Raw genomic sequence first — 27,294 nt, 5'->3', positions numbered from 1 at the left:
GGATTCCAACACACAATAAGGACGAAAGAGAAAATACATATTTAATTTAGAAAACAAAACACAAGTTTCACTTTCACAGATACACAATGTACGCATTTGACATTACTCTGCTAGTAGCTTTGAGTTAGCAAACCAGTGTTCTTAACCATTTATTTTTTTACCGTCTTTAAAAAGCATATGTGTATCAATTCTTTACATAGGCATTACTCTTTAAAACATTCCAAAGGCATTTCGTGACATGTTGCATCTTTTGAAACACTGTGATAAGGTGTGATAAAATGGCATGACATTGCTTATAATACTAGATATTGTAAGTATTTCATGAATAAAGTATATTTTGGACTTTAATTAGCAGTTGAAAAGTGTTTTTTCTTTGTTGTTTTTCATTTAATCTTCCTACTCCTGTAGGTGAGTGTCCAAGTTTGGTTGGGTGGGTGGATAGGTTATTTGTTGTTTATAAAAGAAATTAAGAAAAACTAATATTAGTCAAAATACATGCTTGCTGTATTTCTGTCCCTGTTTACATTTCCGAATATTAAAAAGAGAAAGTTCAAAAGCAAGCACGAAGCATAAGACAGAACACTTCAACTGTATGTTTTGCATAGCGCCACAATGCCAAGACAGTTCCATCCCCTCAGGGAGGGACAAGTCCCTCCAAATCTTCCTCTCCTTCACCGTCAGACCCGCCAGGCCCTCGTCCTGAGGGGCCAGGTCTTCTGGGAACAGCAGAGGGGGTTGCGACGGCACCTATATCAGACCTAGCCATGTAGGTCGGCTTGTAGAGGAGGGAGGGAGCTCAGTCCCAGGAACTGCTCTTCAGGGAATCAAACAGGACTTTGACGCTCTGCAGCTGCTGCTGGAGTTCGGCAGGGGCACCATTCTGCTCGAGCTTCAGCTTGATCTGTGAGGTAAATGTACCGTTTATATTTATTAAGCTTAAAAATAAAAGTTTTGCTTGGAGGATTTCCATTCATATTCACCCCGAATACAGATTGTATTGGTGGATGAAAACAGAAAGAGAGATGGAATGAAAATGCTTACATCGTCAAAGTATCTCTGCATGTATTTGTAGAGTTCCCGGAGGGCTTCAGATTCATTGAACTCATTTTCGTGTTTCTAAAAAAAACAACACACAAATGCTGAAGAACATTTTGAAAGTGTTACATGTTTTTGTCACTGTGTCAAGGGTGAAAATACAAATAGGTCATCAAATCGAAGTTGGAGGTGTGCATTACCTTTGATTCCTCAAGCAGGAAATCCTTGAATTCAGAGCTTGTCATTTTAGGCTGGTCTTTGACTTGCTTGTAATAGGCCTTTACTTCCTGTTTGTAAAGTGGGATGTCTTTGGCATACAGCAGTTTATTGGTTGCAGCATGCTGAAAAATACAGTTTGACAGTCAGGATACAACCTACTATCCAAACCTATTTAGGATTCACTCATCTATGACTGACACAACAATACACACACCGACATGAACAGTACACAGCAAATGTTTGTGTATTTGAAAGGATTTCGACTGGCACCATAAACAGTAGACTGAGGTACTTTCTAAGGCCGTATCCACTACGACACATGAGTGTTCAGGTCTGAGTTAAGGGTTCCTCTCCAGTACATGGGCACTGTGAAGATCCACTGCACCACCATCAGTCAGAGGTTCCCACACGGCAATCCTACCTTGCCTAGTTGCATCTCGCTGAGAGAGAAGGAGTCCATGAAGGCCTGGGCGATAACAGACAGGCAGCTGTCCAGGTGGGAAGATTTCTCCATGTCGAACACAAACTGGGGGTTCTTCAAGATGTTCACCCAGAAACGAAGGGGCAGGCTGGGATAGTGGAGGGAGAAGTTGGGGGTGTCAGAACAAAGACCCACACAGAAAACACTGCCACACTGAGCAACAAATGATTCCAAAAAAGGGGGTGGATCATGTCTCTGTCCACTTCAACAGAACATTTAGTCATTTAGCAGACGCTCTTATCCAGAGCGACTTACAGTAAGTACAGAGTACCCCTGAGGCAAGTAGGGTTAAGTGCCTTGCCCAAGGACACAACATCATTTCCCACGGCAAGGAATCGAACCGGAAACCTTCTGATTAATAGCCCGATTCCCTAACCACTCAGCCATCAACCCACCTGTTGGTCTTCCAGATGTGTGTCACATCGGGGTCCAAGATCCTCTTGCTCTCCGCCTGCACATCCAGGAAGTCAAAGAAGTATTTGACAACACACGGTGCGTTCCCATTGGTCGTTCCCCAGATGGTTCTGAAGAGGTTCTCTACGAACGAATGCACGGCCACCTAAGAGGTCATGGAAGAACAGGGGTTATGTTTCATGTTTAGAGACTAGGTAACAGTACCTAGAGCGCATGACCAACGGTACAAAGATACCAGGCTGTGTAGCACCTCTCAGATTCAGAGCTATGTTAGTCAGTACCAGTTTAAAACTGAATTGTCTTGGTCCACAAACACTAGGTTTCTCAAGTAACATAGAAGTCTTTTGGATAAGATGTGCCACAAAAACTAACTTGAAATAACATAGTTACCATAGATCAAGTTAAAGCAGGCCATAATCAGTATATTTATTTATAAAACCCAAATAGAGAGATGTCGATCCTCAGTCTAACTGTTTGTTAACCACATGTGCAACACTGAGATAAGACGTGTCATTGGGAAGTATTATTAGAACGTAGTGTTAACATGTCTTGCCTTGGTGGACAGCAGTTTGGTGAGGTGTACTTCCTTTAACTTCAGCTTCTTTCTCTCTGGGTTTTTCCTCTGGTCCTGGTCGACCTCTGGGTCAATCTAGGATCAAAGGGCATCCAATGTCAGCCAATCAAATCAAACTGACATCACAACAGGGTTATCATATATACATGTATGAAAACTGGAACGTTTTAATTTCTCTTACGGGATGTAAAACTGATACACGATGAATTGATCGGAATACTTATCATGCTACAGTAGTGTGTACTGTATGTGCATTACTTACTAGATGAAAGTACTTTGCAGAGAAGTTCAGATCATCTGCAAAACACAGATGAAAGGACCATGTTATCTCTGTTGCTGTGGTTACACTCATTTTTGTCAGTTCATTTGAATGTGGCCACATCAGTTTTAGTTTTACACTGGGACTGTGGTGGTTGAGAGAGTGAAACCTCACAAAGGCTTTCTTTCATCAGCTTTTAATCATCAGATTTGCCACCACCCTGGTGGCAAATCTGATGCTAAACGCTAAATCTTCTATCGTTCAAGTAGTCCTGAAGAGGGCAAGGTCCATATTTACATTTAGTCATTTAGCAGACGCTCTTATCCAGAGCAACTTACAGTAAGTACAGGGACATTCCCCCGAGGCAAGTAGGGTAAAGTGCCTTGCCCAAGGACACGTAATTTGTCACGGCCAGGAATCGAACCGGCAACATTCTGATTACTAGCCCGATTCCCTAACCGCTCAGCCACTTGAGTCCCCCCCATATTGGCAACTTCAACTTCTACTAGAAGTAAAGCCTATACTAGAAAACCGCCTTATTTCCTGTGATTCTTACATCCTGTGATAGTTAGTTTCGCTTTAGTTTCATCTCTGTGAATTGCATGTTGTTCAAATGTCAGGCCAAAGGCTGTGCGTAGTGGTTTTTCCACCGCGTCTAGCAACTGTGGTGATGGGGGAGTGGTGACTTTGCAGTGTGTCTAAGAAACCTTTGGCCATGACTTGCTTTGGATAAAAGCTTCAGTTAAATGAACAAAATATAAAATGTCATGTAAGCTTGACCTTTCAGGCTGTCCTGCGGGCTCAGAGGGGGGTGGGTCCTCCGAGAGAGCACCTTGATAGTCATTCCATCTGATACCTGGAAGCAGACAGGCAGACAGACAGGCAGACAGAGAGGCAGACAGAGAGGCAGACAGACAAGACAGAGGCAAACAGACAGACAGATAGTGAGGCAGACAGACAAGACAGAGGCAAACAGACAGACAGATAGTGAGGCAGACAGTGGAATATCAGATAACCACACATTACACTTTCAGGATGCTCTTCTCACCCCATGCGCACATTACTCATTTCAGTTCTACATTACCATCCAGACCTACTTTCACATGCGTGTACAGTGATACTGAAGTGCCGGGTGTATAGTTTGTTTACAGGGATGAAATCTAATATAGGCACAACATGAGCTTGTGACTTGCACAGCCAAGCCCTCGCCATGGTGGTAGGACAGCAATGCCATGCCCTGTATCCTTGGTCCCTGGCTGCACCTCCACCCACAACACAGTCACAGGGAACTGCTTTCAACTGTAAGTCCCCTGGCTCATGCTGCTTGTTAACTGTAAGTAACGAGTCAACGACATAATCGGTCTTTGCGTCTTACCGGTTGTGTAACACTATCACCGTTGATGCGGGGGAATGAAGCTCGTACTGCAGTTCTGCTGTTTAGGTCAGACCCAGCCCACTGGCTTTCACTCCCATCGAAGCGCCCCGTTATAGTATCAGATGTTCAACTTTCTGTCTTGTGCGCCGTGCAGGCACGCCTTACTTACTGTACTCAAAGACAGTCGAGTATTTAGGGCCGTTCTCGTCTACCCTGGTCCTCAGTGCTTACCGACCTGTATGTTTTAGATTGTTTTAGATAGTTTCCCTGCTCCAACACACCTTGATTCAAATAAATAGGTTGTTACAAAGGTCTGTCGAAGCCTCACAATGACCCATTCATTTGAATCGGGTGTGGGCTCTGAAGACCAGGGTTGAAGACCACTGGTTTGAGGTGAACTTATTCTGCCTGTTCAGGAAGCTCCCTCTCACCTGATAGTGCCTGAGTGTGTTGAGCATGGTCACGTCTCCCAAGACCTCAGAGGAGGAGTCCACCTCCTGGAGAGGCACAAACCTGCCGTCCCGCTCGTACTCTGGAGAGGAGAGTACAGGGTTGGGTGAAGTGCCATCACTACAGAGAGAGCTGTGAGTTTTGTTGACAAAACAAACTAAATCAGTTCGCCCCTGCAGTGAATGAAGAGGTTAACTCACCGCACAGAACACGTGTTTATTTCTCATATTGTTTTTAACTTTCAGGAAAGATAGCTGTTAGTAGTTGGGGATTGGAATGTGCCGTCTTGAGAGTGCTTTGTCAGTCGGTTTGTTTCCAGGCCCAGTGAAGATAAGAGAGTGCTACTGACCTATGTGGATGTCCCTGAGTGGCGAGCTGTAGGGGAACCCAAACTTGTTCTTGTGGGCCACGAGTATCTTCTCCTTGACCTGCTCCACTGTGTCACAGGACAGAGCTGCTACCTCCAAGGGGTCACTCACCTCACCCTCTGTGCCCACTGCAAACAGCACCTTCAGCTTCTGTTGTGGGGAGGAGGAGGTGGGGAGGGGTGGAAGGAGGAGGTGGGGGAGAAGGAGGAGGTGGGGAAGGAGAAGGTGGGGAGGGGTGGAAGGAGGAGGTGGGGGAGAAGGAGGAGGTGGGGAAGGAGAAGGTGGGGAGGGGTGGAAGGAGGAGGTGGGGGAGAAGGAGGAGGTGGGAAAGGAGAAGGTGGGGAGGGGTGGAAGGAGGAGGTGTGGAGGGGTGGAAGGAGGAGGTGGGAGGAGGAGGTGGGGAGGGGGAGAAGGAGGTGGTGGGGAAGGAGAAGGTGGGGAGGGGTGGAAAGAGGAGGTGGGGGAGAAGGAGGAGGTGGGGAAGGAGAAGGTGGGGAGGGGTGGAAGGAGGAGGTGTGGAGGGGTGGAAGGAGGAGGTGGGAGGAGGAGGTGGGGAGGGGGAGAAGGAGGTGGTGGGGAAGGAGAAGGTGGGGAGGGGTGGAAGGAGGAGGTGTGGAGGGGTGGAAGGAGGAGGTGGGAGGAGGAGGTGGGGAGGGGGAGAAGGAGGTGGTGGGGAAGGAGAAGGTGGGGAGGGGTGGAAGGAGGAGGTGTGGAGGGGTGGAAGGAGGAGGTGGGAGGAGGAGGTGGGGAGGGGTGGAAGGAGGTGGTGGGGAAGGAGGAGGTGTGGAGGGGTGGAAGGAGGAGGTGGGAGGAGGAGGTGGGGAGGGGGAGAAGGAGGTGGTGGGGAAGGAGGAGGTGGGGAGGAGGGGAAGGAGGAGGTGGGGAGGGGTGGAAGGAAAGATGTGGTGAGGGGAAAAGATAGGATGGTGTGGCTGGAGCGGGAAGGGGAAACGACACACTGTTTTGGTTCACACATTCTTTCGATTAGAAACATACAGGCGTACTTCTCTGGGGGCTGTGCGTGAGCTGTGCGTGAGCTGTGCGTGAGCTGTGCGTGAGCTGTGCGTGAGCTGTGCGTGAGCTGTGCGTGAGCTGTGCGTGAGCTGTGCGTGAGCTGTGCGTGAGCTGTGCGTGAGCTGTGAACAAGCAACCTTGCACAACCTTCAAGATCAGTGAATTCTACTGAGGCTTTTGGAAGGAGGAAGTTAAGTTCAGCTCTGCCCCTCTCTCAATCCTGGTAGTAGCTTTCTGTGCTTGCTAAACCCAACACAAAAAAAGAGGCACTAAGCTAGTTTGTTTTACGGCCTCAGTTCGAGTTTTCACTTGTCAGACGATCCCTTCCTCAAAAGGTATAGCCTATACAGGGCTTGTTGAGAAAGTTACTTATTCTCACTCACATCATTGCTGCTTTACGATAACATCTCTTAACACTAAACTTAGACCAGTTTCCTCAGACCTGTGGTCTGAAACCATATCAACACAGTGTTTGTTCCATTTTTTCAAGGTGTCATTTCTTCAGACAAAGCAGTATAAAGTGATATTTTTACACTCCAAAACAGAAGTTAGACACAGAACCATTTGTAACATAGACATTCCCACTAACAAGGTTCCATAAAGAACCTTTTTTGGTCCCAGAGGTACATTTATAGTTAAAAAGCACCATAAGGAACTGAAAATGGATATGTCCATGTTGCTTACAGTAAATTCACATTTTGGGGAAGCACATTTTGGGGAAGCTCAGACAACAATGCTAAGTTCTGTCTTCTTACATTTACATTTAGTCATTTAGCAGACGCTCTTATCCAGAGCGACTTACAGTAAGTACAAGGACATTCCCCCGAGGCAAGTAGGGTGAAGTGCCTTGCCCAATGTCATTTTGCACTGCTGGGAATCGAACTGGCAACCTTCAGATTACTAGCCCGACTCCTTCACCGCTCAGCCACCTGGCTCTTTCCTCGAGTCTCTGCTTGATGGGTCTCACACCTCATTGGGTAACTTTCTGTGGCATTGCTAGTCATGTGTTGATAAGTAATAATATGATATTGATAAGTAGGGAGTCAGGTGGCTGAGCGGTTAGGGAATCAGGCTAGTAATCTGAAGGTTGCCAGTTCGATTCCCGGCCGTGTCAAATGACGTTGTGTCGTTGGGCAAGGCACTTCACCCTACTTGCCTCGGGGGGAATGTCCCTGTACTTACTGTTAGTCGCTCTGGATAAGAGCGTCTGCTAAATGACTAAATGGAAATGGAAGTAATGGTCAAGATGTGGCCTGATCGGTTGTTCTTGGGTATAAAGGGAATTGTTGTTCTGTTCTGTGTTCATTGTTCTGTTGATTCTTGATCTCCTGAGACATTCTCCTCAGCTCTGGCTTGTCCTACTCCTTCTCCTTGCTCTCCTCTTGCTTTCTCTCTCTGATTTACAATAATCAGGGTAGAGTAGGTAAGACCTTCACTTTGTAACATGTTTGCCTTGTAATTTATTTAATTAATTTGCAATGTTATTAAATGTATATTTAATTGAACCTTACTCTTGACCATTGTTGCTCTGATTTAACCCATAGAGTCAAATAACTGCAATTTTCATTGGTATTGGCATAATTTGGTTAATGTTAATACACTTATTTACATTAAAAAAGAGCAACCACTTCTCTGAAGGGGAAAGCTTGTTCCTCCACACAGATATGAAGACTTCCTTTGTGCACACTTTACACACTTTACACACACACACACACACACACACACAGACACACACACACACACACACTTTACACACACCCCCACACACACATATTTGTTCATCTTTGTGTGAAACCACAGACGTGTCTACAGAGAAATAGCACATTTACTGTCCAATAGGACAGAAGCAGACATAGACTACCAAGATGTACATGCACCTGTCAATACCCAGGCCTAGTCTAGTTTTAGACTACCATACCTTAAACAGATGGAGACAAAAATAAATCGTATGCACAGTTTGCACATAGTTAGCTCTTAACCGTGTGGGGGCTTTTGGTTAGCCTACGGTTAAAGTGTTTTGTTGCATCAAAACCGTGTGAGTGTTAGTGCAGGCTGTTGTTGGTGCGTGCATGCACAAATGTGTGTGTATAATACAAGTGTGTGTGTGTGTTTACCAGAGGAGTGAAGTCCGGGGCCTGGTACAGCAGCCAGTCCTCGTTGAGCGTGTACAGAGCCTTCTCCGTGACTGAGTCCACGGGTCCCTTGGATATCTGCTGGGTCAGAGCACTGACCAGGAGGAACAGGTGCTGGCCAACACTCTCCTGGAGGCAGACACACGCCACAAACACACACACAAGCAGTTAAAACATAGTAAATATTGACTACAGACAGACCGACCAACCAACCAACCAACAAAAAACAGACAGGCAGGCTGAAAGACAGGCAGACTGAAAGACAGGCAGACTGAAAGACAGGCAGACAGACAGACAGGCAGACAGGCAGACAGACAGACAGACAGACAGACAGGCAAGCAGGCAGGCAGGCAGGCAGGCAGGCAGGCAGGCAGGCAGGCAGACATACCCTGAGGAAGCCATAGAGACAGATAGACATCCAGTTGGTTAGGAGTTTCTCCACTATGGACTCGGTGCGCCGCAGCAGTAGTTTGGGCTGGTTGTTACTGGGCTGGTCCATCAGGGCTCTGAGGAGATCCTCCATCACATTGGTCAGGTACTGAAGGTCACCATGCAGGGCCACAGTCAGCAAGGATGCTACCGTACACCTGGACACACACACATACAACGAATGAAAAGACTTCTGTGATTAGCTAGCCAGCTGAATCAAAACCTGACGTGTCTCGTCTCTGGGCTCCACGTGGAAGAGGACTCACTTGTCTTTGATGTTGAAGTTCTTCTGCTCCTCCAGAGCGTGGACCATGGAGGTGAGGAAGAGCTGGTCTTGGATGAGAGTAGACAGGGCCTGGCAGCTCTGTTCCAGACGCACCTTCACCGCGTCCTGAAGTTAGAACACACGTTAGCAATGCAAACTCAAACAGAACTGTAACGTGGCTGCTAGTGCAGAGGAAAAATCTGTTATCTTATGAATATGATGATGTCAAGCTTCTGTTCCCAGTCCAGGAGATCTTACCTGACCAATATCTTTGACAATCGATGTTGCGACAGGTCCACCCTAAAACATTATAAGACATGGCTTACAAAGAGGAAAAAACGAATCCTGTGCAAACTGTCCTTGCAAACTATGTAGGTCACCTCCTCATTACATATCTTACAGCTATCTATTCACCTCAGGGAAGAAGATTCTGGAAGCAAAGTGCTTGTAGTCAAGGAATGGAATGGCACCCACGTTTTCTATTAAATCTGAATGATCGGTCTGCAGGTCCACAAAACCTGTAGAAGAGGGTATGTTAGAGTATGTGTGTGTGTGTGTGTGTGTGTGAGAGAGAGAGAGAGAGAGAGGGAGAGAGAGAGAGAGAGACAGGGCTTGAGAGATGGATACAGCAACAGACAGATAATGTGTGGCTGTGTGGTTGTGCATGTGTTTCTCTGTGTACTTGTGTAGCTGTGGCTGTTTGGCCACAGATAGAGGATGTTGGGAAACCTTGTCTAATTTCCTGTCTGATGTCACTTTCCAACAACTCCAAACGTTCGTTCATCTTGGCTGTTAGTTTTATCTGCTTGTTCCGATAAACACACACCACTCCTGGACACACAAAAACACACACTGAATTTAAACATCCCTGTATCCCTACACACACAAACAAACCAAATATCTATCTAAATCAACCCTGACGAAGTGTGTGCATAATTACTCAACACAGAAGCCAAGCTGAAGTAAGTCTAGGAGTCAGGTGGCTGAGCGGTTAGGGAATCGGGCTAGTAATCAGAACATTGCCGGTTCGATTCTCGGCCATGCCAAAATGTTTTCTTACCTAAAACGATTAATAGTATCACAACAAGGACAGGTACAATCAGCAGTGCCAGACGAGCCCCGCTTTGCTGTTGTGACTGCAAACGGATTTCGACACCTCCATACTTTATCTGATGAAGAAACAAGACACTGAGTTTTTATAGAAAACACTCATGTGACATCTGGACATCTCTGGACAGGCAGGTTGGTTTTGTTTTACCCGTAGAAAGTCTATCTTTGCGTTGGGTTTGTTCAGGATATCGCAGTCGATGGAGTCGGTCCCGTTGCTGGTCTCTATGATTTCCAGGACGCACTCGTATTCCTTCTCATCCTCCACCGCCAGCACGGTCAGCTCTGACTTGGAGATGTTCAGCTTGTCTGCCTTTTTCTGAAAATAAAGACAACCGTGTTGTCTGATTGGCACGTGTGAAAAATAACCAGAGTTCGAACCCCAGTGCGGGAATGATCGAGAGAAAGGATTCACTGACGAGCAAGGCAACTACACCTGTCACATCAGTGTGTTACCTGGATGGTGACTACACCTGTCACATCAGTGTGTTACCTGGATGGTGACTACACCTGTCACATCAGTGTGTTACCTGGATGGTGACTACACCTGTCACATCAGTGTGTTACCTGGATGGTGACTACACCTGTCACATCAGTGTGTTACCTGGATGGTGACTACACCTGTCACATCAGTGTGTTACCTGGATGGTGACTACACCTGTCACATCAGTGTGTTACCTGGATGGTGACCCGCAGGTGGTTTCCTGTGGCTGTGTGGGTGAAGCTGATAAACTTTGGGTCCGGCTGGAACGTGAGTGGACGGCAGAACACACTGTGATTGGCTACTTTCAAAGTGACGTTGATGGGCAACTCGGAATGGTCCATGGGTGGTGTGTAGAACAACAAATCCTGAAAGACAGGATGAAAACAACAACAATAGTTATAGTTTCATGTGTGTGTGTTTGTGTGTTTGTGTGAGTTGGAATGCTACTGACCCCCGCGCTGTAGTTGGTTGCCGTGACATGAGGGGAGTTGCCATGGACGACGCCCTCCACTAAGCCCAGGTATATACCTCGAGCCCTGATGCTGCGCCCCCCACTGGATATGTAACACGAGTAACACAGATAATTAGCAACAACAACAGATTTTCCTGGGGGAACAGATTTCCCAGGAGGCCTGAGGAAAGTGGTTACCCCCCTGTATATTACAGTCTGGCCATTTATAAAGCAAAGCAGTGATGCTGGTGATGTATGTTACTGTGATCATCATATATAACAAGTTAATATAACAAGAAAGTGCCCCCCCCCCCCTCTCAATCTCAATCATGACCAGTGTCAGAGTATGTGTGTTAGAGTATCTATGTTAGTGTGTATGTGTGTAAGTGTCTGTGTTAGTGTGTATGTGTGTAAGTGTCTGTGTTAGCGTGTATGTGTGTAAGTGTCTGTGTTAGTGTGTATGTGTGTAAGTGTCTGTGTTAGCGTGTATGTGTGTAAGTGTCTGTGTTAGTGTGTATGTGTGTAAGTGTCTGTGTTAGCGTGTGTGTGTGTAAGTGTCTGTGTTAGCGTGTGTGTGTTGGCATGTGTGTGTTAGTGTGTGTGTGTTGGCATGTGTGTGTTAGTGTGTGTACTCGTACCTTTCCCAAGTGGTGGAAGGCGTCAGTTCGGAGCAGGAAGGTGAGGAAATGTAAGTCACATGACCAGTTCCATGACAGCTGCCATCAGAAAGTACCAGACACACCCTGACCAAGCCTTTTTCTCCACCAGGTATGTGAAACGTCAGATTAGATCCAGTATTTCTCCACACTGGGGACCTGGAACAGGGGCAGACACAGGTGACTCCGGGTCAGGTCTGATGATGGAAACGAAAGTCATGACACACCGTTAAACTTCCTCAAACTCTTGATTAGCACTCACTCCTTCGGAGAGCAGTCGAAGCGTCCCTGGATGCGAACTCTGGTCACGTGACTGAGGTTATTTCCTGTCAGGAGGGCGTGGTTCCAGCCATGGAAGGACACCTCCTCGGGCTCGATAGAGAAGATCTCTGGCTGCTGAGAAACACACACACACACACACACACAGAGGTACACAGTTCCCTGTTTGTAAGTTCCCCATGAAAATAGAAAGAGGATGTGTGTTGAGATGTAGAAATAAGCAGGCAGGGAACGTGGAGCACACTCACAGAGTCCAGCCCTGGCTGATCCATCTGGCACACCGGCTCCTGGGCAAGGAAGTCAGAGACCGATGGTGAAACAGAGGAACAGAAGCAGAACCTCGGACTGACACTTAGAATATATGGTTCCTTTAACCTTTTAAGGAGTGAGTTCTAAATATTACCGACGCTTCCACCAGAGTGAGTTATTTTTCCAAAACGGAAGCTAGCTAGTTTTAGTTAGCTTCCGTTACCTAGCAACCTAGCATAATACTCGGAGCAATGCTACTACCTGATAGTGTTACTTGTTAGCCTCCTAATTGTAAATTTTGAAGCCATACTATAGAGTTTGTCATATAGTTTTTGTCTATCGGAAAATAGTCGGTTGGAATGTTCAGAATCACACATGTGTGACGGTACTCTGTGGGGCCCGCTTTCGAACGATCACATATGTGTGACGCTACTCCTTAACGGGTTAGTCACACTTAGAAGGTGTGAAGCATGAGGGTGTTTGTGTTTGTGTGTGTGCGTGTGTGTGTGTGTGTGTGTGAAACACTGGCCGCCATGGTGATGCTGATCTGGTGTGTATCCTACCTGTGTGAGGTGTGTGTGCGCTGGATGTGGTGTCCAGGAGCAGTTCTGGTTCCTCCAGCTACAGCCGGCTGATACACACCTGGAACACCTGAGGATCGGGGACCACAACGTCAATCTGTTTGTTTACAAACTCTCTCCCATACATTTCCTGTCTGTCTCTAACTGTCACTGAAAAAGGCTAACAAATACAGTACCAGTCAAAAATGTGTCTTAACATTTCACTGATACTGTATATATATATTTCTTTTACAGACTTACAGGTCGAACGTGGGGGGTCCTGTGATGCCTGAACAGTTAACCAGCTTCAGTTCCTTCTTCAGCTGTTCGCTCCCCAGTCTGACCTTCACAAACATACCTGAACAACCCAGCAGAGGTGGGGGAGAAGCGGGGTTGGGGTTAGGGACAGCTGGGTATGTAGCGTTGAGCTGGTTCTCTACACCACATCTGTATGTATCTATGCATCTTCCTTCCATCTGCCTTATATTCTGTATGTCTGTATATGTTTTAGTGCTGAGCATCACAATATGAATCTCCAGGCCAATTGACAACAAATACTATCATATTGAATCAAGTAATCTCGTCTAGTATTGTATTTTATTGTATTAATTATAATTATAATTATAAAACTAATATAGAGGCTGCCACTACTGACCTAGGATAGATAGCATGTCCCTGGAGAGCAGGCAGGTGCAAGTGAGGAATAATGGGTAACATAACGCTTTTCCTGGGACAAGGTTACAGGCAAATGCAGGTATTGGCCCTACTACACTGAGATGGACCTGGATGGTAAGGTTTATCTATTGGAGGGAAACAAAGAGTGATGTCATTCAAACAAATATGACAATAATTGTGTCTCGACAACGTCACCGACCCTGCCTTTGAGTAGCCGATGCCTGAGAGAGCTTCAAGGTACCTGTCCAGTGCTGCTTCTCTGCAGCTGGTGAGAGATCTGCTGCTGCTTGGACTCATCAGGAATGGAGATCCATGTGGAATTCGAGCAGTCCTCCTTAAATGTGCAGCTAGAGCAGACAGACAGACAGGCAGGCAGACAGGCAGACAGGCAGACAGGGAGGGAGGCAGACAGGGAGGGAGGCAGACAGGGAGGGAGGGAGGGAGGGAGGGAGGGAAGACAGAGGCAAACAGACAGACAAGAAAGTGAGGCAGACAGGGAGGGAGGCAGGGAGGCAAGAAGATCACAGAGGGAATGAGATTATTGCCACATTTAATTAAGGAAGTATGACTTGATAAAACAGGATTTGCTGAATGCTAACTGCTAGATGAAGATTTGGTGCATGCCTCAGCTCTAACAACATGTGTCACCTTGTCATGTCCCTGACCTTCTCTTAGACTCACACCAGCCACAGAATGGGTCCTCGGAAGACCAGCAGTCTTTAGAAGAGACGTAAAGACCACATGTAGCCACAGGGACACGCTTCATCTGGAACAAACACGCACACACGTGTCAAAGGTGTCACAAAGATACTTATCACACGGTTCCTTCCACTTCTACATGGCTACTTTAACTCACAGCAGACACGTGACAACCCCAAAGAACCTGAGTCCTACAGAGGAGTCCAATTTACGTTGGTTAAGATTAAAATAGGACCGTTTCAGAGTAGAGCTCACCTGATTCCCTAGAACCATGTAGATGTGTCTGGGGTCCACTGGGTCCAGGTGCATCCTGGGAAACACTTGGACATCATTGTCTGACCTGAACAGAACTCTGGGACAGGAGGAATTGTAGTTCTTGTCCACAGCAAGCTGACAGGAAGGAAAAGAGGAACACTCACTATTACATCTATATCACACCATACACATTTAGATGTTAATGGGCCAAGTGGAACAGCAGTGTGAAAATATTAGCAGGATGTGTAGAAACCAAGTTGGGTTGCTTTGTGTGTGTGTGTGTGTGTGGGGGGGGGGGGGGGTGTTTGTGTGGGTGTATGTGTGTGTGTGTTTAAGTGCGGGTGTGTGTCTGTGTATGTGTGTGTATGTGATCTGTGTAGAGGCTTTGGCAAGGCTGTGGAAGCCGTTCAGCCCCAGGAAAAAGGACTACATAAAGTAATCTACTGTAGTCTTCCAGAAGGCTCACTTAGTCATGTGATTGTGGAATTAACTGTGTGTGGTTTATGAATCAGTGTGTTTGAGCAGAAATTGTGTTCAGATGCAGCTGCTGAAGTAAAGATTTAATGACAGATGATGTGCTTGAAGCCCAGAGGAAGGGGAAAGTGTGCGTGACAGAAACTGTGGAGCGGAAAAACTTCATACCAAGCGACACAACATGATACAGATCTCTATGTTGTCAGTCTCTGCAAAGCTTCACTATGACGAATACTGTGTCCTGTTTAACATTTGACTATGAAGGATAGTACACATCAAGTAACCCTGATTGGTCCAAGCTGCATGTCGTGGATACAGACCTTGATGAGTTGACCGTCTCCTGTCCCGATGAAGAACACCACCCAGGAGCCCTGTCTCAATGCCAGGACCGAGGTCATGGACTTGTACTGAAACACCACAGACTTTGGATGCAGCCTGATGATCTCGGGTTCGGATTTTGGCTACAAACACACACACACACACCGATAGTCAAGGAGCAGCATGCTTACACAGTCTGATTTAAACGTGAGGATTCACCAGCATACCTTGCAAAGCTGGTTACTGCAGAAGATCGGGTCGGGTCCTTTACCCGGACTGATGTCATAAATGGCAAGCACGGTATTCACGGGATCGCTCGTGTCATTCCTCGTGAAAACACCGGCCCAGAGCACTGGTGGACCGCCAGGAATCAAGGAGGATGAGAGTAGTAGCGAGCGATCTTGGTCCGCGCAGCACTGAAGCTTCGCACCTTGCAGAGATCCAATAGTATCCTTCTTGTTTGTCTTGACCTCGAGCCAAATAAGTTGTACTGACACGAAACCGTTCCGATGGTTTCGGAACAAATATATATATTTATCATTCTGAAAGCCGTCAACAAAATTGAAACTTCTATCCTCGGTGGTAATTTTTGCAGGTGACTGGTCTTGGTCAATATCAGAGAATATCTCTCCAGTCTGTTTATCGTTAGTGTTTCTCAAGGTAACCACAGAATTAGCAGGAGGACACACCGTTTTGGTTGACATCATACTCGCTGCAAAGACATACGTCTCTAATTTATTTTTTGTCTCAATATCGACCACAAATCCAATGGCCGAGCCGTTTGGGCTAACTTCAAGATGCTCGTAATGCACAGACTTGGAAATGTCGTTGATATCTAACACTTCACAGTACCCGCATATGATACTTCCACAGGTGATTAAGGTGTTATTTTTGATGAATGGCACCAACATGTTCACCTTGTAAGTTGCGTTCCAAACAGGACTACTTCCAGTGCTTCTCTCAAATTTGCCGTCAGGCCTATTAAGTATTCCTCTCTGAGATATCTTGTCGGTAATTTGAGCCAAATTGTGGCTCACCTTGTAGAGATAGTCATCCGTTAGGGCGTAGAGTGAGCTGTTGCCAACAGCAAAGTCACGAATGTACCCATCAAAGGTGATGTCCTGACCACGACCCAAATCCACAAGGACAACCAGGGACCCTAAAAATATAATAGACCACATAGCGTTGCACAGTCACTAACAAATATGAAGCTGCAGTCTACACGGCATTCTTCGCTCTCCGCCTTCTCCCTGCTGTACCAAAATCAGAGTGCGTAGTGCGAACAGTGCTCCTGGTAATACATTGAAGTGAAGTTCCGCTTTCCAATAGTGATTTTGTCCAATTATATGAAGACACACTTCCGTATATAACGGTCTAACAGACGCTTATACTAATCAATAGATTACTATCCATTCTTACCATTTTCATTAGGCTATAACTGATGATTCACAGGAAAGGCTACTTTGTAATGTAGAACATGCTTCTTTCTCACAGGTGGAATTCCGTCGTGGTAGTTGAATTGCGGTCCATCGTGAATTTGGTCTTTGCTGTGCTCTGGTGGTGAAAAGGTTTACCTGCAGATTGTTATACAAAACGCTGAGTTATTACAGCTTGTGCATGTGCGCCCGCTTTGGAGATGTAAGTATAAGAATAAACAGCTACTCCTTGTTTGATGAGAAAGGAACGTGGAATTGGACGTCCAGCTCATGTAATGTCATGTAGGGGCGCTACTGTGCTATGCATAAGACATTATATTGAGAAAGAAAGAGAGAGAGAGAGAGAGAGAGAGAGAGAGGGGGAGAGAGAGAGAGAGGGGGAGAGAGGGGAGAGAGAGAGAGGGAGATACAGAGAGAGAGGGGGGGACGTGGAGGGAGAGAGGGGGATAGAGAGAGAGAGAGAGAGAGAGAGAGAGGGGGGGGGGAGAAGGGGATAGAGCGAGAGAGAGAGAGAGAGACAGAGAGAGAGAGGGACAGGAGCTCTGTGTGTGGTCCCTGCCTTCCTGTGACTCATTCCAGCAGCCATGTTGCTGTGATTTTAAGGAGGCCTAACACACACACACACACACACACACACACACACGCGCACACACACAAAAAGAGAGGATGTCCCCCTTTATTCATACAAAACAGGAGGACAATTATATATGCTCACATGTAACCTAGTCCACTGTGTGTAAACGTTGGACATTATTAAACACAATCTAGTCAGCAGTGTGGATCACGTGTATGTACTTGGGAGGTGGTTTGTGTTATTATGTAATTCAGCCTGTGTTCTTCTGGATTGTGAAAAGGTTTGTCCCAAAGGTGGTAGTTTACACTCTATGTATGTAAAAACAAAAACAACAGCTATGCTTTCGATATAGATTTAGGCAATTAAATGAGGTGAAAATTCACCTTAACACTGAGATAGGAAGCCCATTTCAATTATCAGGGTTCCCAGGGAAACATATTTTAATGTTCGGGAGGAAAATGAACTAGACAAATATTATTTCCTAACCAAATGGGCTATGGAGTTATCAACTGTGTTTCACTACCAGACCACAACCCCCCCCCCCCCCTCAGGTATAAATACAAAACAATATGCATCTTCATTTAATACCATATTTGAATACATGTGAAAACATACTATATAACACTATGCACATATATTAGACATAATTGTATAATATAATAATAATTCATTCAGGAACAAATCTTCCTGGGTGACCACTGACATAAAACTCCACGCACACTATCTTGGACACTGGAGATGTGAGGAGTTTTAAAATATACTTATTACATAGAAGCACTAATGGACATGGACAACCCTTACATGCCCTATAAGTGTATTAAAACCCGCAGATATTTGGCTATATAAAACGACTCATATATTTGATTTCTCGTATGAGGGTATAATACAATTATAGACTCAGATATGGTGGAAGCCGTGTGGTAGCATTCCCGCAGCGATATGGAGATTGTTTTGGTATTCCTAAGGCACATTCTTACCCTTGGTGAGGGGGATGGGGGAGAAGATTTTTTTTTTTTTACTTGGCTCTCCCCCACCATGTGCATACCAGGACAGAGTCAGAAAAAAATTGCCTACCAGACTGCAAGCGAGAAAAACAAAGACCGAAATCTATCAAACACACTTCACTGAGGATCCTTATGAATCCCTTTTTTTCGGGACAAGTACTTCAGTAATTTGCCTTTTTCTGCAAAAGAGAGAGGGGCGCGTTTAAGGGGTGGAGAGAGCTCGAGATCATATTACAGAGTTCCAGACTTTTCATGGCAAGTTTTTTGATAGTGGGGGATGGTGGTTCTGTTACTTGTTCGGTTAGATTGCTTTTTCCGCTATCTAGCAAAAATCTAAAGGAATAGTTTCACTGACCTTGCAAGGAATATTATACCTCTTCCACACGAAGTATAATCTGTTTGCGCTGTGATATAGATAATGAGGCGAATTCAAAGGATGAATCAAGGATTGTACGAGAAATGCAAGATGAAAAAGTTTGGTACTGCTTGAAACCGTGGAAAAAAGTTGTTATTTTTTCGTTACAAAGGCTATGGCAAGAAACTTGGCAGCGAATGAACGGCATTCTCTTTTAGTAATTTTATAGGGTACTGGATTACAAAGTTTTTTTTATTTTTTATATTGGGGATACTGAGTTGCACCGTCGATCCTCCCAAAATGTCTCCCTTCAGCGCTTGCACCATTGTTGGAGCGTTCGGGGTACTTAGCATTTGGGCAGCCTGCTCATTTGTTACTCATGCGGCCATGGTACAGAAAAACGCAACACTAATGTTGGATGAACACTGTAAAAAAACAACTACTTGCGAAGTGCTCAAATACAATACATGTCTGGGGTCCCCATTACCGTACACTCACACGTCGCTTATCCTGGCGGAGGACTCAAACACTCAAGAAGAAGCATTTGAGAAGTTGGCCATGTGGTCGGGTATGACTTTTATTTAAGACTAATTTGATGAATTGCATTATCTTTTAGAATACAATTTAGGGATCGTTATTAATAATAAACATTCAAAATAATTGAGTGTCAATTTAGATGCGTCCTAGATGTCATTTTTGACCAGCAAAGTTATCAATGGAAATCTAGTCTCTAGTTTCTCACTGTAAGTAAATCACCATTACTGTTTGAACGTAGTAAATAATAAATACATTATAAACGGAGTTAGTATTACAGGAAGAAGACCATTATTTAAATAAAATAAAACGTTATTGTCTGAAAATCTTCTGTAACCCTGTAGTGTAAAGCATTTAAAGTAGGCAAAAGTAATTTGATATTCAGTGAGATTCACTTCCCTTAAGAATCTGTAAGTGAACCATCAACCTTCTCATCTTCTGTGGTGTCCTACCAGGGCAATAGCACCCACCTCCACAATAACCATTTGTCAGAAATAATTGAATTTAATAATTGTCAAACACGTGGATTAATGGGCTATATAATTCCAGTCGGTCAGTGTCAATACCCCCATCACCTCCATCACCACCACGACATTCTCATCATCCCCTTCCTGCTCATCCTCCTTCCCCCTCCCATCACGTCTGCATTGACACACACGCACCAGGGGTGAAGGTTTCATTATACATGGGTGGGACTTGTTAAAAACTACAAATATGTCCCCCTCACTTGTTACGAAGAAAATCATATTTAACAGCTGCATCCTCAGGTATATATTAAAAATACAGCTGTCCCACCCACATTTGAAAACAAACCTACGCCCCTGCTAAGTACCACTCCCTCCTGTCGTCATCGCCCCTCACCCTCTGCTCCCACCTCGCTCCCTGCAGGTCTGCGTAACGCCCCTCGCTGCTGGTCGGTGATCCAGCCCCTGCTCTGTGCCGTCTACATGCCCAAGTGTGACAACGGGCACGTGGAGCTGCCCAGCCAGCAGCTGTGCCAGGCCACCCGGCGCCCCTGCAGCATCGTGGACCAGGAGAGGGGCTGGCCCGGCTTCCTCAAGTGCGATACCAAGGACAAGTTTCCCATGGGTTGCAAGGTAAAATAAGTCTAAATATGTCCAGACTGTGTCTGTGGAACAATAAAAAAAAAAGCTTTTGGTTTAGTAAGATTTTTTTTAAAGTTACGCGACACTCTATCGTGCTCTCTCTCTCGGTTTGACAGAATGAGGCAGTGACGAAATTAAAGTTCAACTCATCAGGCCAGTGTGAGGCCCCCCTGGTGAAGACGGATATCCAGGCCAGCTGGTATAAGGACGTGGAGGGCTGTGGCATCCAGTGTCACAACCCTCTCTTCACCGAGGAGGAGCACTCGGACATGCACGCCTACATCGCTTACTTCGGCTCCATTACGCTCCTCTGCACCTTCTTCACACTGGTGAGCAGCGGAGTTTCTCAGTATCTTCCTTGAGGGTTTAGAGGTCAGATGGCTGAGCGGTTAGGGAATCGGGCTATTAATCAGAAGGTTGTTGGTTCGATTCCTGGCTGTGCAAAAATGACGTTGTGTCCTTGGGCAAGGCACTTCACCCTACTTGCCTCGGGGGGAATGTCCCTGTACTTATTGTAAGTCGCTCTGGATAAGAGTGTCTGCCAAATGACTAAATGTAAATGTAATGGTATCTTCCTTGAGGGTTGAGGTTGGGGCAGTTCTATGGGCGTATGTGAAGCCCTCTGTGACATTGCTTGTGAAGAGGGATGTACATATACATTTAGATTTTATTAGTTCAAAGAAAACTACAATACCCACGATGCCAGGGATCGTATTGTTGATGCTAGTAGGATGAAAACATTTGTTCTTCTGATGCCAAACCAATAGTGCCAGCTACCATTCGCAATGTAATCATATGTTCTTTGGTGATTGGTGGTTGTGGAAAAACCTCTTTGTTTCTATGAAACGGCCTAGGTTGCGATACCACTGTTCCGATGCTGCTTTTCTCTATAAACAGGAGTCAGGTGGCTGAGCGGGGAGTCAGGTGGCTGAGCGGTTAGGGAAGCGGGCTAGTAATCTGAAGGTTGCCAGTTCGATTCCCGGCCGTGCCAAATGACGTTGTGTCCTCGGGAAAGGCACTTCACCCTACTTGCCTCGGGGGGGAATGTGCCTGTACTTACTGTCAGTTGCTCTGGATAAGAGCGTCTGCTAAAATGACTAAATGTAAAATGTAAATAAACCTTCAACATCCCTTCGCTCACAGGCCACATTTCTGGCAGACTGGAAGAACTCGAATCGCTATCCAGCCGTCATCCTCTTCTACATCAACGCTTGTTTCTTCGTGGGAAGTATGGGCTGGCTAGCTCAGTTCATGGAGGGTGCTCGTGAGGAGATCGTCTGCAAGAGTGACAAGACCATGCGCCTCGGGGAGCCCTCGTAAGTGACAGGCCTCCAGAGGTTCATGAGTTTTGAAAGAAGATTCGATGGTCAATTTGTATTAAAATTGGACGGATGTATGTATGTATAGAAGTATGGATGCATGCATGCATCCATGTATGTAAGTGCACTTGATATTGATTTATCATGACCTTCTGGTGGCTTCAGACGTTTGCCCTCTATCGTGCTGTCTGCCTCTCCTCATAATCCCTCCATCTTTCTCTCCCTCCTTCTCTCTCTCCCTCCTCTCCCTCCTTCCCTCTCTCCCTCCTCTCTCTCCCTCCTTCCCTCTCTCCTTCCTTCTCTCTCTCTCTCCCTCCTCTCCCTCCTTCCCTCTCTCCCTCCTCTCTCTCCCTCCTTCCCTCTCTTCCTCCTTCTCTCTCTCTCGCTCCTTCTCTCTCACCCTTCTCTCTCTCTCCCTCCTTCCCTCTCTCCCTCTTTCTCTCTCCTTCCCTCTCTCCCTCCTCCCCTCTCTCCTTCCTTCTCTCTCTCTCTCCCTCCTCTCCCTCCTTCCCTCTCTCCCTCCTCTCTCTCCCTCCTTCCCTCTCTTCCTCCTTCTCTCTCTCTCTCTCCTTCCCTCTCTCCCTCCTCCCTCTCTCCCCACAGGTCTACGGAGACTCTGTCCTGCGTCACCATCTTCATCATCGTCTACTATTCCCTGATGTCGGGCGTGATCTGGTTTGTCATGCTGACCTACGCCTGGCACGCTTCCTTCAAGGCCCTGGGCACCACCCACCAGCCTCTGTCTGGACGCACGTCCTACTTCCACATGATCACCTGGTCCATTCCCTTCATACTCACCGTGGCCATTCTCGCCATCGCTGAGGTACTTTTCATCGTCAACAGTCGACACACACAGTAATGTGCGATAGTCTTTAGTGTTTTACATTTAGTGTTTTTTTCCCACTCGAATGTTGTCTTAAATGTTTGTTTTTGTTTTGGCTTCTGTATTTGTGAGGCAGTTTAAAAGTGCGATGTTCAGTTTTTGTTAAGTCTTTTTGTTTCATTATTTCTTAGTGTTTTTTTGCTTAAAAAAGTGACTTTGTGCCTAAGACTTTTGCGCAGTACTGTAGATATCCACTGTTTAGTGCTCTCTTACACCCTGAGCTACAAGTCATTCCGTTGTGTGTGACACCCCAGGTGGATGGAGACTCTGTGAGTGGGATCTGTTTTGTGGGCTATAAGAACTACCACTACCGGGCCGGGTTTGTGTTGGCACCCATCGGAGTGGTGCTTGTTATCGGCGGCTACTTCCTCATACGAGGTGAGTGTCCGGAGGCATCCGACATGTTTGACATCGCAGAGTTAATCGCCATCGTACCTGTATTGATTTGTTGTTGTGTTCCTGCGTATGTCTTCGCAGGAGTCATGACTTTGTTTTCCATCAAGAGTAATCACCCTGGGCTTCTGAGCGAAAAGGCTGCGAGCAAAATCAACGAGACAATGCTAAGGCTTGGTATGACACAGGTGTTGCTATTAGCGACAGGAAAAAAACGGAGGCCTAGTTCTTACACATCGTAGGATGCTGTACTGAAGACTTAACCTCTCACGAAAGTCACAGATGTATTGTTTTCAGTTGTCACGGTTTTAGTTGCATGGTTTATCTGAGGCCAACTGAAGAATTTTCCTTTTTCACTGAAGTCCTTGAATCTCTTTTTGATTTCAGGTATTTTTGGATTCTTGGCGTTCGGCTTTGTGTTCATCACTTTCGGCTGCCATTTCTACGACTTCTTCAGCCAAGCCGAGTGGGAGAGAAGCTTCAGAGAATACGTTTTGTGAGTTATTTTCCCTCCTGTACGGTCATCTACGTCAGGGCCGGCCGTACAGTTATCTACGTCAGGGCCGGCTGTACAGTTATCTACAACAGGGCCGGCTGTACAGTTATCTACGTCAGGGCCGGCTGTACAGTTATCTACGTCAGGGCCGGCCCAAGGGTTTTGGGGACCCTAAATAAAAATGATGTACGGGGCCCTTTTGATTGGTATTTTTTGGGGGGTCAAACCAATCGTGGGGCCTTAAACAAATGTTAAGTTTGTTTATTGGATCGGGCCGGCCCTGATCTACGTTAACCTCTCAGTGGTAATGATGTCCGTAATAATGTTTGGTTGCAGGTGCGAAGCCAACGTCACAATAGCTCATCAGACCAACAAGCCGATTCCAGAATGCACCATCAAGAACCGACCCAGTCTGCTGGTGGAGAAGATCAATCTGTTCTCCATGTTTGGGACTGGTATTGCCATGAGTACCTGGGTTTGGACCAAGGCTACCATCCTCATCTGGAAACGCACCTGGTGCAAGTAAGCTGAACTGGGAACCAGAAAACCGGAGCATTGTGCCTTTGTGCCAGACCAGTATCAACACGCTAAATGTGTCTCATGTAGACTTAAACAGGCAAACCAATCACAAGGGAGAGCCTATCGTGACTCATAGAGTGATACCGCTTTGGAGAACTGAAGTGTATTCAGTATAGCCAGTCAATATCAGAGAGGCAATTTCTTTTTTTTTTCCTCAACGAAAACACAATTCATGTCATATTCCCCATGTAATGTAACAAATTACCCTTTTAACATGTTCGTAGAATCATTGGCCGTAGTGACGACGAACCTAAGAGGATAAAGAAGAGCAAGATGATCGCGAAAGCCTTCTCCAAACGCAAAGAGCTCCACAAGGACCCTGAGAAGGAGCTGTCCTTCAGCCTGCACACCGTCTCCCACGAGGGGCCTGTTGGTGAGTGAGCACAGTACAGCGCCCTCTGGTGCCTGAAACCGGTACTACAGAATACCACCACATCAATTGTCGAAGCTTGCTCCCAACGCGCGACATCCACAGGCTTTTCTGAATTGGATTTCATACCTCGCTATCGTAGTGGCCACTAAAGTTATTGTCAGAGACAAGTGTTGTGTCTCAGGTTAAGGACTGAGTGACAGATTTACAAGTTCATATACACTGGGGCTGCAGTGGTTCGGATATTTGCTTTAGTTGGAGAGACTCCATGTTGGTTCCCTCAGTTGAATACAGAACCTAGAGTTAGTTGTGTTCTGAATGGATTGTAATTGTGTGTGTGTGTGTGTTTTTTTTTTCTTCCACTCACGTTCAAAGCTGGCATTAACTTTGACCTCAACGAGCCGTCCAACGACATGTCGTCTGCCTGGGCCCAGCATGTCACTAAGATGGTGGCCAGGAGAGGTGCCATCTTGCCTCAGGACATCTCTGTCACGCCCAGTTGCACACCTGGTGAGAGCTGGCTTCCATTCAAATTCATTAATTCTTTATTGGCATGAACGAGGGAGCATTGTTGCCAAAGCCATAGATGACTGAACAAACTGTGTGTATTGTGATGCACTTAAATTTTACTAAAAGGAAAAAAAAAGAGTTAATTTTACTAAAAGGAAAAAAAAGAATTAATTCATCACAAGGAAAATGAAAACTAATATTGTAATCCAAATGTATCTCTTAACGCTGCTGAAAATATATAATCTTTTGTCCTGGGCTACTTCACGTCCATGGACTGTCCTGGTCTAAAACTATCCCTTCCCTCTCTGCAGCTTATTTCACCTTTTCAGTCCTCATCCGCCATTGAATCCATGCTCCCCTGCTCAGTTCTAAACCTTTTTTCTCTCTCTCCTTATTCCCCCTCCTCAGTTCCGCCCCCTGACGAGAGGAAGAAGCTGTGGATGGTGGAGGCGGAGATCTCTCCGGAGATGATGAAGAGGAAGAGGAAGAAGAGGAAGAGGAAGAAGGAGGAGAGGCCCGCGGAGGAAGCGGCCAACCACCAGGGGTACCGGCGGAGGGAGTTCGGCCCCAGCTCAGTGCCTCGCCTGCCCAAGCTGCCAGGGCACAGGAGCCTGGTGACCAACTTGTGGGAACAGCAACAGGAAGTAGGGGCTGACATCCTTCCAGGGTCTTACCCCGAGTCCAGGCCCTCGCACCCCCTCCCCTATCAGGAGAGGTACACAAGCCTGGCCCCGTACCCCTCCAGCCGGCGTAGCAGGAACCATGACCTCGCCCTGCTCTCTAACCCCCACGCCCTGAATGACCTACCGGAGGATCTTGGTTTAGGGCCTCGCTGCCCTGTACCCCACTCCCGGCAGCCCAGCGTTGGCTCTCGTTACCCAGGGGAGGTAGAGCCAGTGGGTGGGGGGTGGGGGAGGGCAGCTTACACCATGAGACCACAGGGGAGGAAGGCAAGGATTGATCCGATTCACTCGCAGACCAATCTGATGGAAGCGGAGCTTATGGATGCAGACTCTGACTTTTGAGTGAGGAGCAGGGTGGTCCGAAAGGTGTTGGGTGTGGTCATGTTGTTTATAGACTGTAAGCTAGAAGTGCTGGATACTTCGGGATTTACGGTGCTGTCTTCCTGAAATGCTGGTTGGGTGTTGCGGTAACCCAACTGAGGACTGGACAAAAGCCAGGAATAACTATATAAAGCGACTGAAGGCAGTAGAGATAGTTTTACGAAAAATGAGCAGATTGCTGTAGAGGACTGAAACATGGAAGAGCTAAAGAAGGCCACCTGTGATATTGGCAGGTTTGTCCACAAATTTGTTTCAGAAACATATTGTAGAAGACTCCATGATCTTAACTCAAGAGGCAGCTCAAGTTAAATATCAACTGTTTGACATTACTTTTACTTGCCTAAATATCTATGTGACCGAATTTGAACTCCCAAGTGTGACTGACTGTGTTTGCTAGCTAAGATTGAGGCATTTTTCTGGAGATTCTCTCTTGACACAGAACCGGGAAGTATCATTGTATGTTTGTGATTGTTTTGTTTGTTTAAACATGATTGTGTTGTCCAGTAGTCAGTGCTTTTGTCATAGAAATATATACCATGCTCATTATTTTTATGTTGCCTGGTGCAATCACACACATTTCCTTCATCCAATGATAGAGTAAATAAAAAACATTTGAAATTAAATACAAAAACGGAATAGGGATGCAATCATTTGAGTGTTACACCATATTTAACATGGGTCAAGTATAAATCTTTTTGTGTGTACAATTGTATTAAAAAGGGTTATTTTTTACAGTAGTTTTACATTGCTTAGGATTTCAACTTTATTTTTTATTATATTGTACATAATTAACATCAACTTCACTGAGTTCTGTTTTAGTTTTGTATATTGTTATTGTATCATTATTATTCATAGAGTGGGGTTCAAATACAAATGGTTGTCAGTACTGTCGTTGTATTTGTGCATGCCTTGTCCATTGTGTCTATACAGTGCACCTTTTCATGGTGGTCTTCACAGCTACTTTGTATTATTTGTTGGCTTGATACAATACTTAGCTAAAAGGGAAGTGGCAACAATGTTAAGGCCAATTTGCGAATGCCCCTATGCTACCAGAATATAGGGCAACCTTTAAAGTCAGAATAAGGTTGGCGCTTTTTTTTGTACACCATTATGTCATTCAAGTGCCTACTCACTGATTTTCTGTGTACAGTGTAAGAGACGTTTATTTAAGCAGTTACTCAATCTTAGAAAGAGCCAGGTGAACTGTACAGCACTGCCGTGAATACATTGTAGTATTAGAGTTCCAATTCATGTGGATTCTCCACCATTAAAACGCACTAACTATAATTACTATACATATTCAAAATATGTATTAAACATGTAGGTTCATAAGAGAGGACGGGTTTGATATGAACTGACATTCAGCTACCCTGACTTCCTTTTTATAATGTAACCTATTGAGATTTTATAACATGGCAAACTGAAACTATCTCTTTGAGGATAAATAAA

At 45.8% G+C, this 27,294-nt stretch overlaps 2 protein-coding genes across 2 annotated transcripts; one reads left to right on the top strand and one right to left on the bottom strand.

The window, feature by feature from the left end:
* Positions 1-27: 27 nt before the first annotated feature.
* plxnc1 (plexin C1) lies at positions 28-16,470 on the bottom strand. The gene is made up of 31 exons (XM_062483326.1): positions 15,450-16,470; positions 15,225-15,365; positions 14,431-14,565; positions 14,142-14,242; positions 13,718-13,823; positions 13,457-13,601; positions 13,063-13,159; positions 12,805-12,892; positions 12,241-12,279; positions 11,976-12,109; positions 11,696-11,872; positions 11,058-11,160; positions 10,801-10,971; positions 10,274-10,441; positions 10,076-10,184; positions 9,745-9,846; positions 9,430-9,533; positions 9,274-9,315; positions 9,017-9,141; positions 8,710-8,908; positions 8,304-8,450; positions 5,157-5,325; positions 4,789-4,889; positions 3,763-3,838; positions 2,986-3,020; positions 2,703-2,798; positions 2,131-2,294; positions 1,676-1,823; positions 1,236-1,376; positions 1,042-1,116; positions 28-901 (listed from the first exon to the last, which is right to left on the bottom strand). Exons 1-31 carry the CDS (start codon positions 16,401-16,403, stop codon positions 797-799), a joined length of 4,497 nt encoding a protein of 1,498 aa, XP_062339310.1. The 5' UTR covers positions 16,404-16,470; the 3' UTR covers positions 28-796.
* A 1,819-nt stretch (positions 16,471-18,289) lies between these two features.
* Positions 18,290-26,577, top strand: smo (smoothened, frizzled class receptor). Its single transcript, XM_062483219.1, has 12 exons — positions 18,290-19,159; positions 20,014-20,222; positions 20,348-20,560; positions 21,375-21,547; positions 22,154-22,373; positions 22,688-22,811; positions 22,911-23,003; positions 23,214-23,322; positions 23,659-23,844; positions 24,126-24,274; positions 24,647-24,781; positions 25,190-26,577. The coding sequence occupies exons 1-12, from the start codon at positions 18,892-18,894 to the stop codon at positions 25,804-25,806; spliced, it is 2,496 nt and encodes an 831-aa protein (XP_062339203.1). The 5' UTR covers positions 18,290-18,891; the 3' UTR covers positions 25,807-26,577.
* Positions 26,578-27,294: the final 717 nt, after the last annotated feature.

This window comes from Osmerus eperlanus, chromosome 17 (assembly GCF_963692335.1).
Source record: "Osmerus eperlanus chromosome 17, fOsmEpe2.1, whole genome shotgun sequence".
Lineage (NCBI taxonomy): Eukaryota > Metazoa > Chordata > Actinopteri > Osmeriformes > Osmeridae > Osmerus > Osmerus eperlanus.
The sequence above is the reverse complement of the archived record's forward strand: the minus strand, read 5'-3'. Positions and strand labels throughout refer to the sequence as shown.

What these genes read in the sequence shown, in the direction of transcription:
- plxnc1 (XM_062483326.1), bottom strand. Translation starts at nt 16,403, where the DNA reads ATGTGGTCTATTATATTTTTAGGGTCCCTGGTTGTCCTTGTGGATTTG. An exon ending in CAAAGATAGACTTTCTACGG is followed by an intron (nt 10,185 to 10,273) that starts GTAAAACAAAAC and finishes TTTCTTCATCAG; the next exon opens with ATAAAGTATGGAGGTGTCGA. An exon ending in GATACTATTAATCGTTTTAG is followed by an intron (nt 9,847 to 10,075) that starts GTAAGAAAACAT and finishes TTGTGTGTCCAG; the next exon opens with GAGTGGTGTGTGTTTATCGG.
- smo (XM_062483219.1), top strand. Translation starts at nt 18,892, where the DNA reads ATGTCTCCCTTCAGCGCTTGCACCATTGTTGGAGCGTTCGGGGTACTT. An exon ending in GAAGTTGGCCATGTGGTCGG is followed by an intron (nt 19,160 to 20,013) that starts GTATGACTTTTA and finishes CGCTCCCTGCAG; the next exon opens with GTCTGCGTAACGCCCCTCGC. An exon ending in CACGCCCAGTTGCACACCTG is followed by an intron (nt 24,782 to 25,189) that starts GTGAGAGCTGGC and finishes CCCCCTCCTCAG; the next exon opens with TTCCGCCCCCTGACGAGAGG.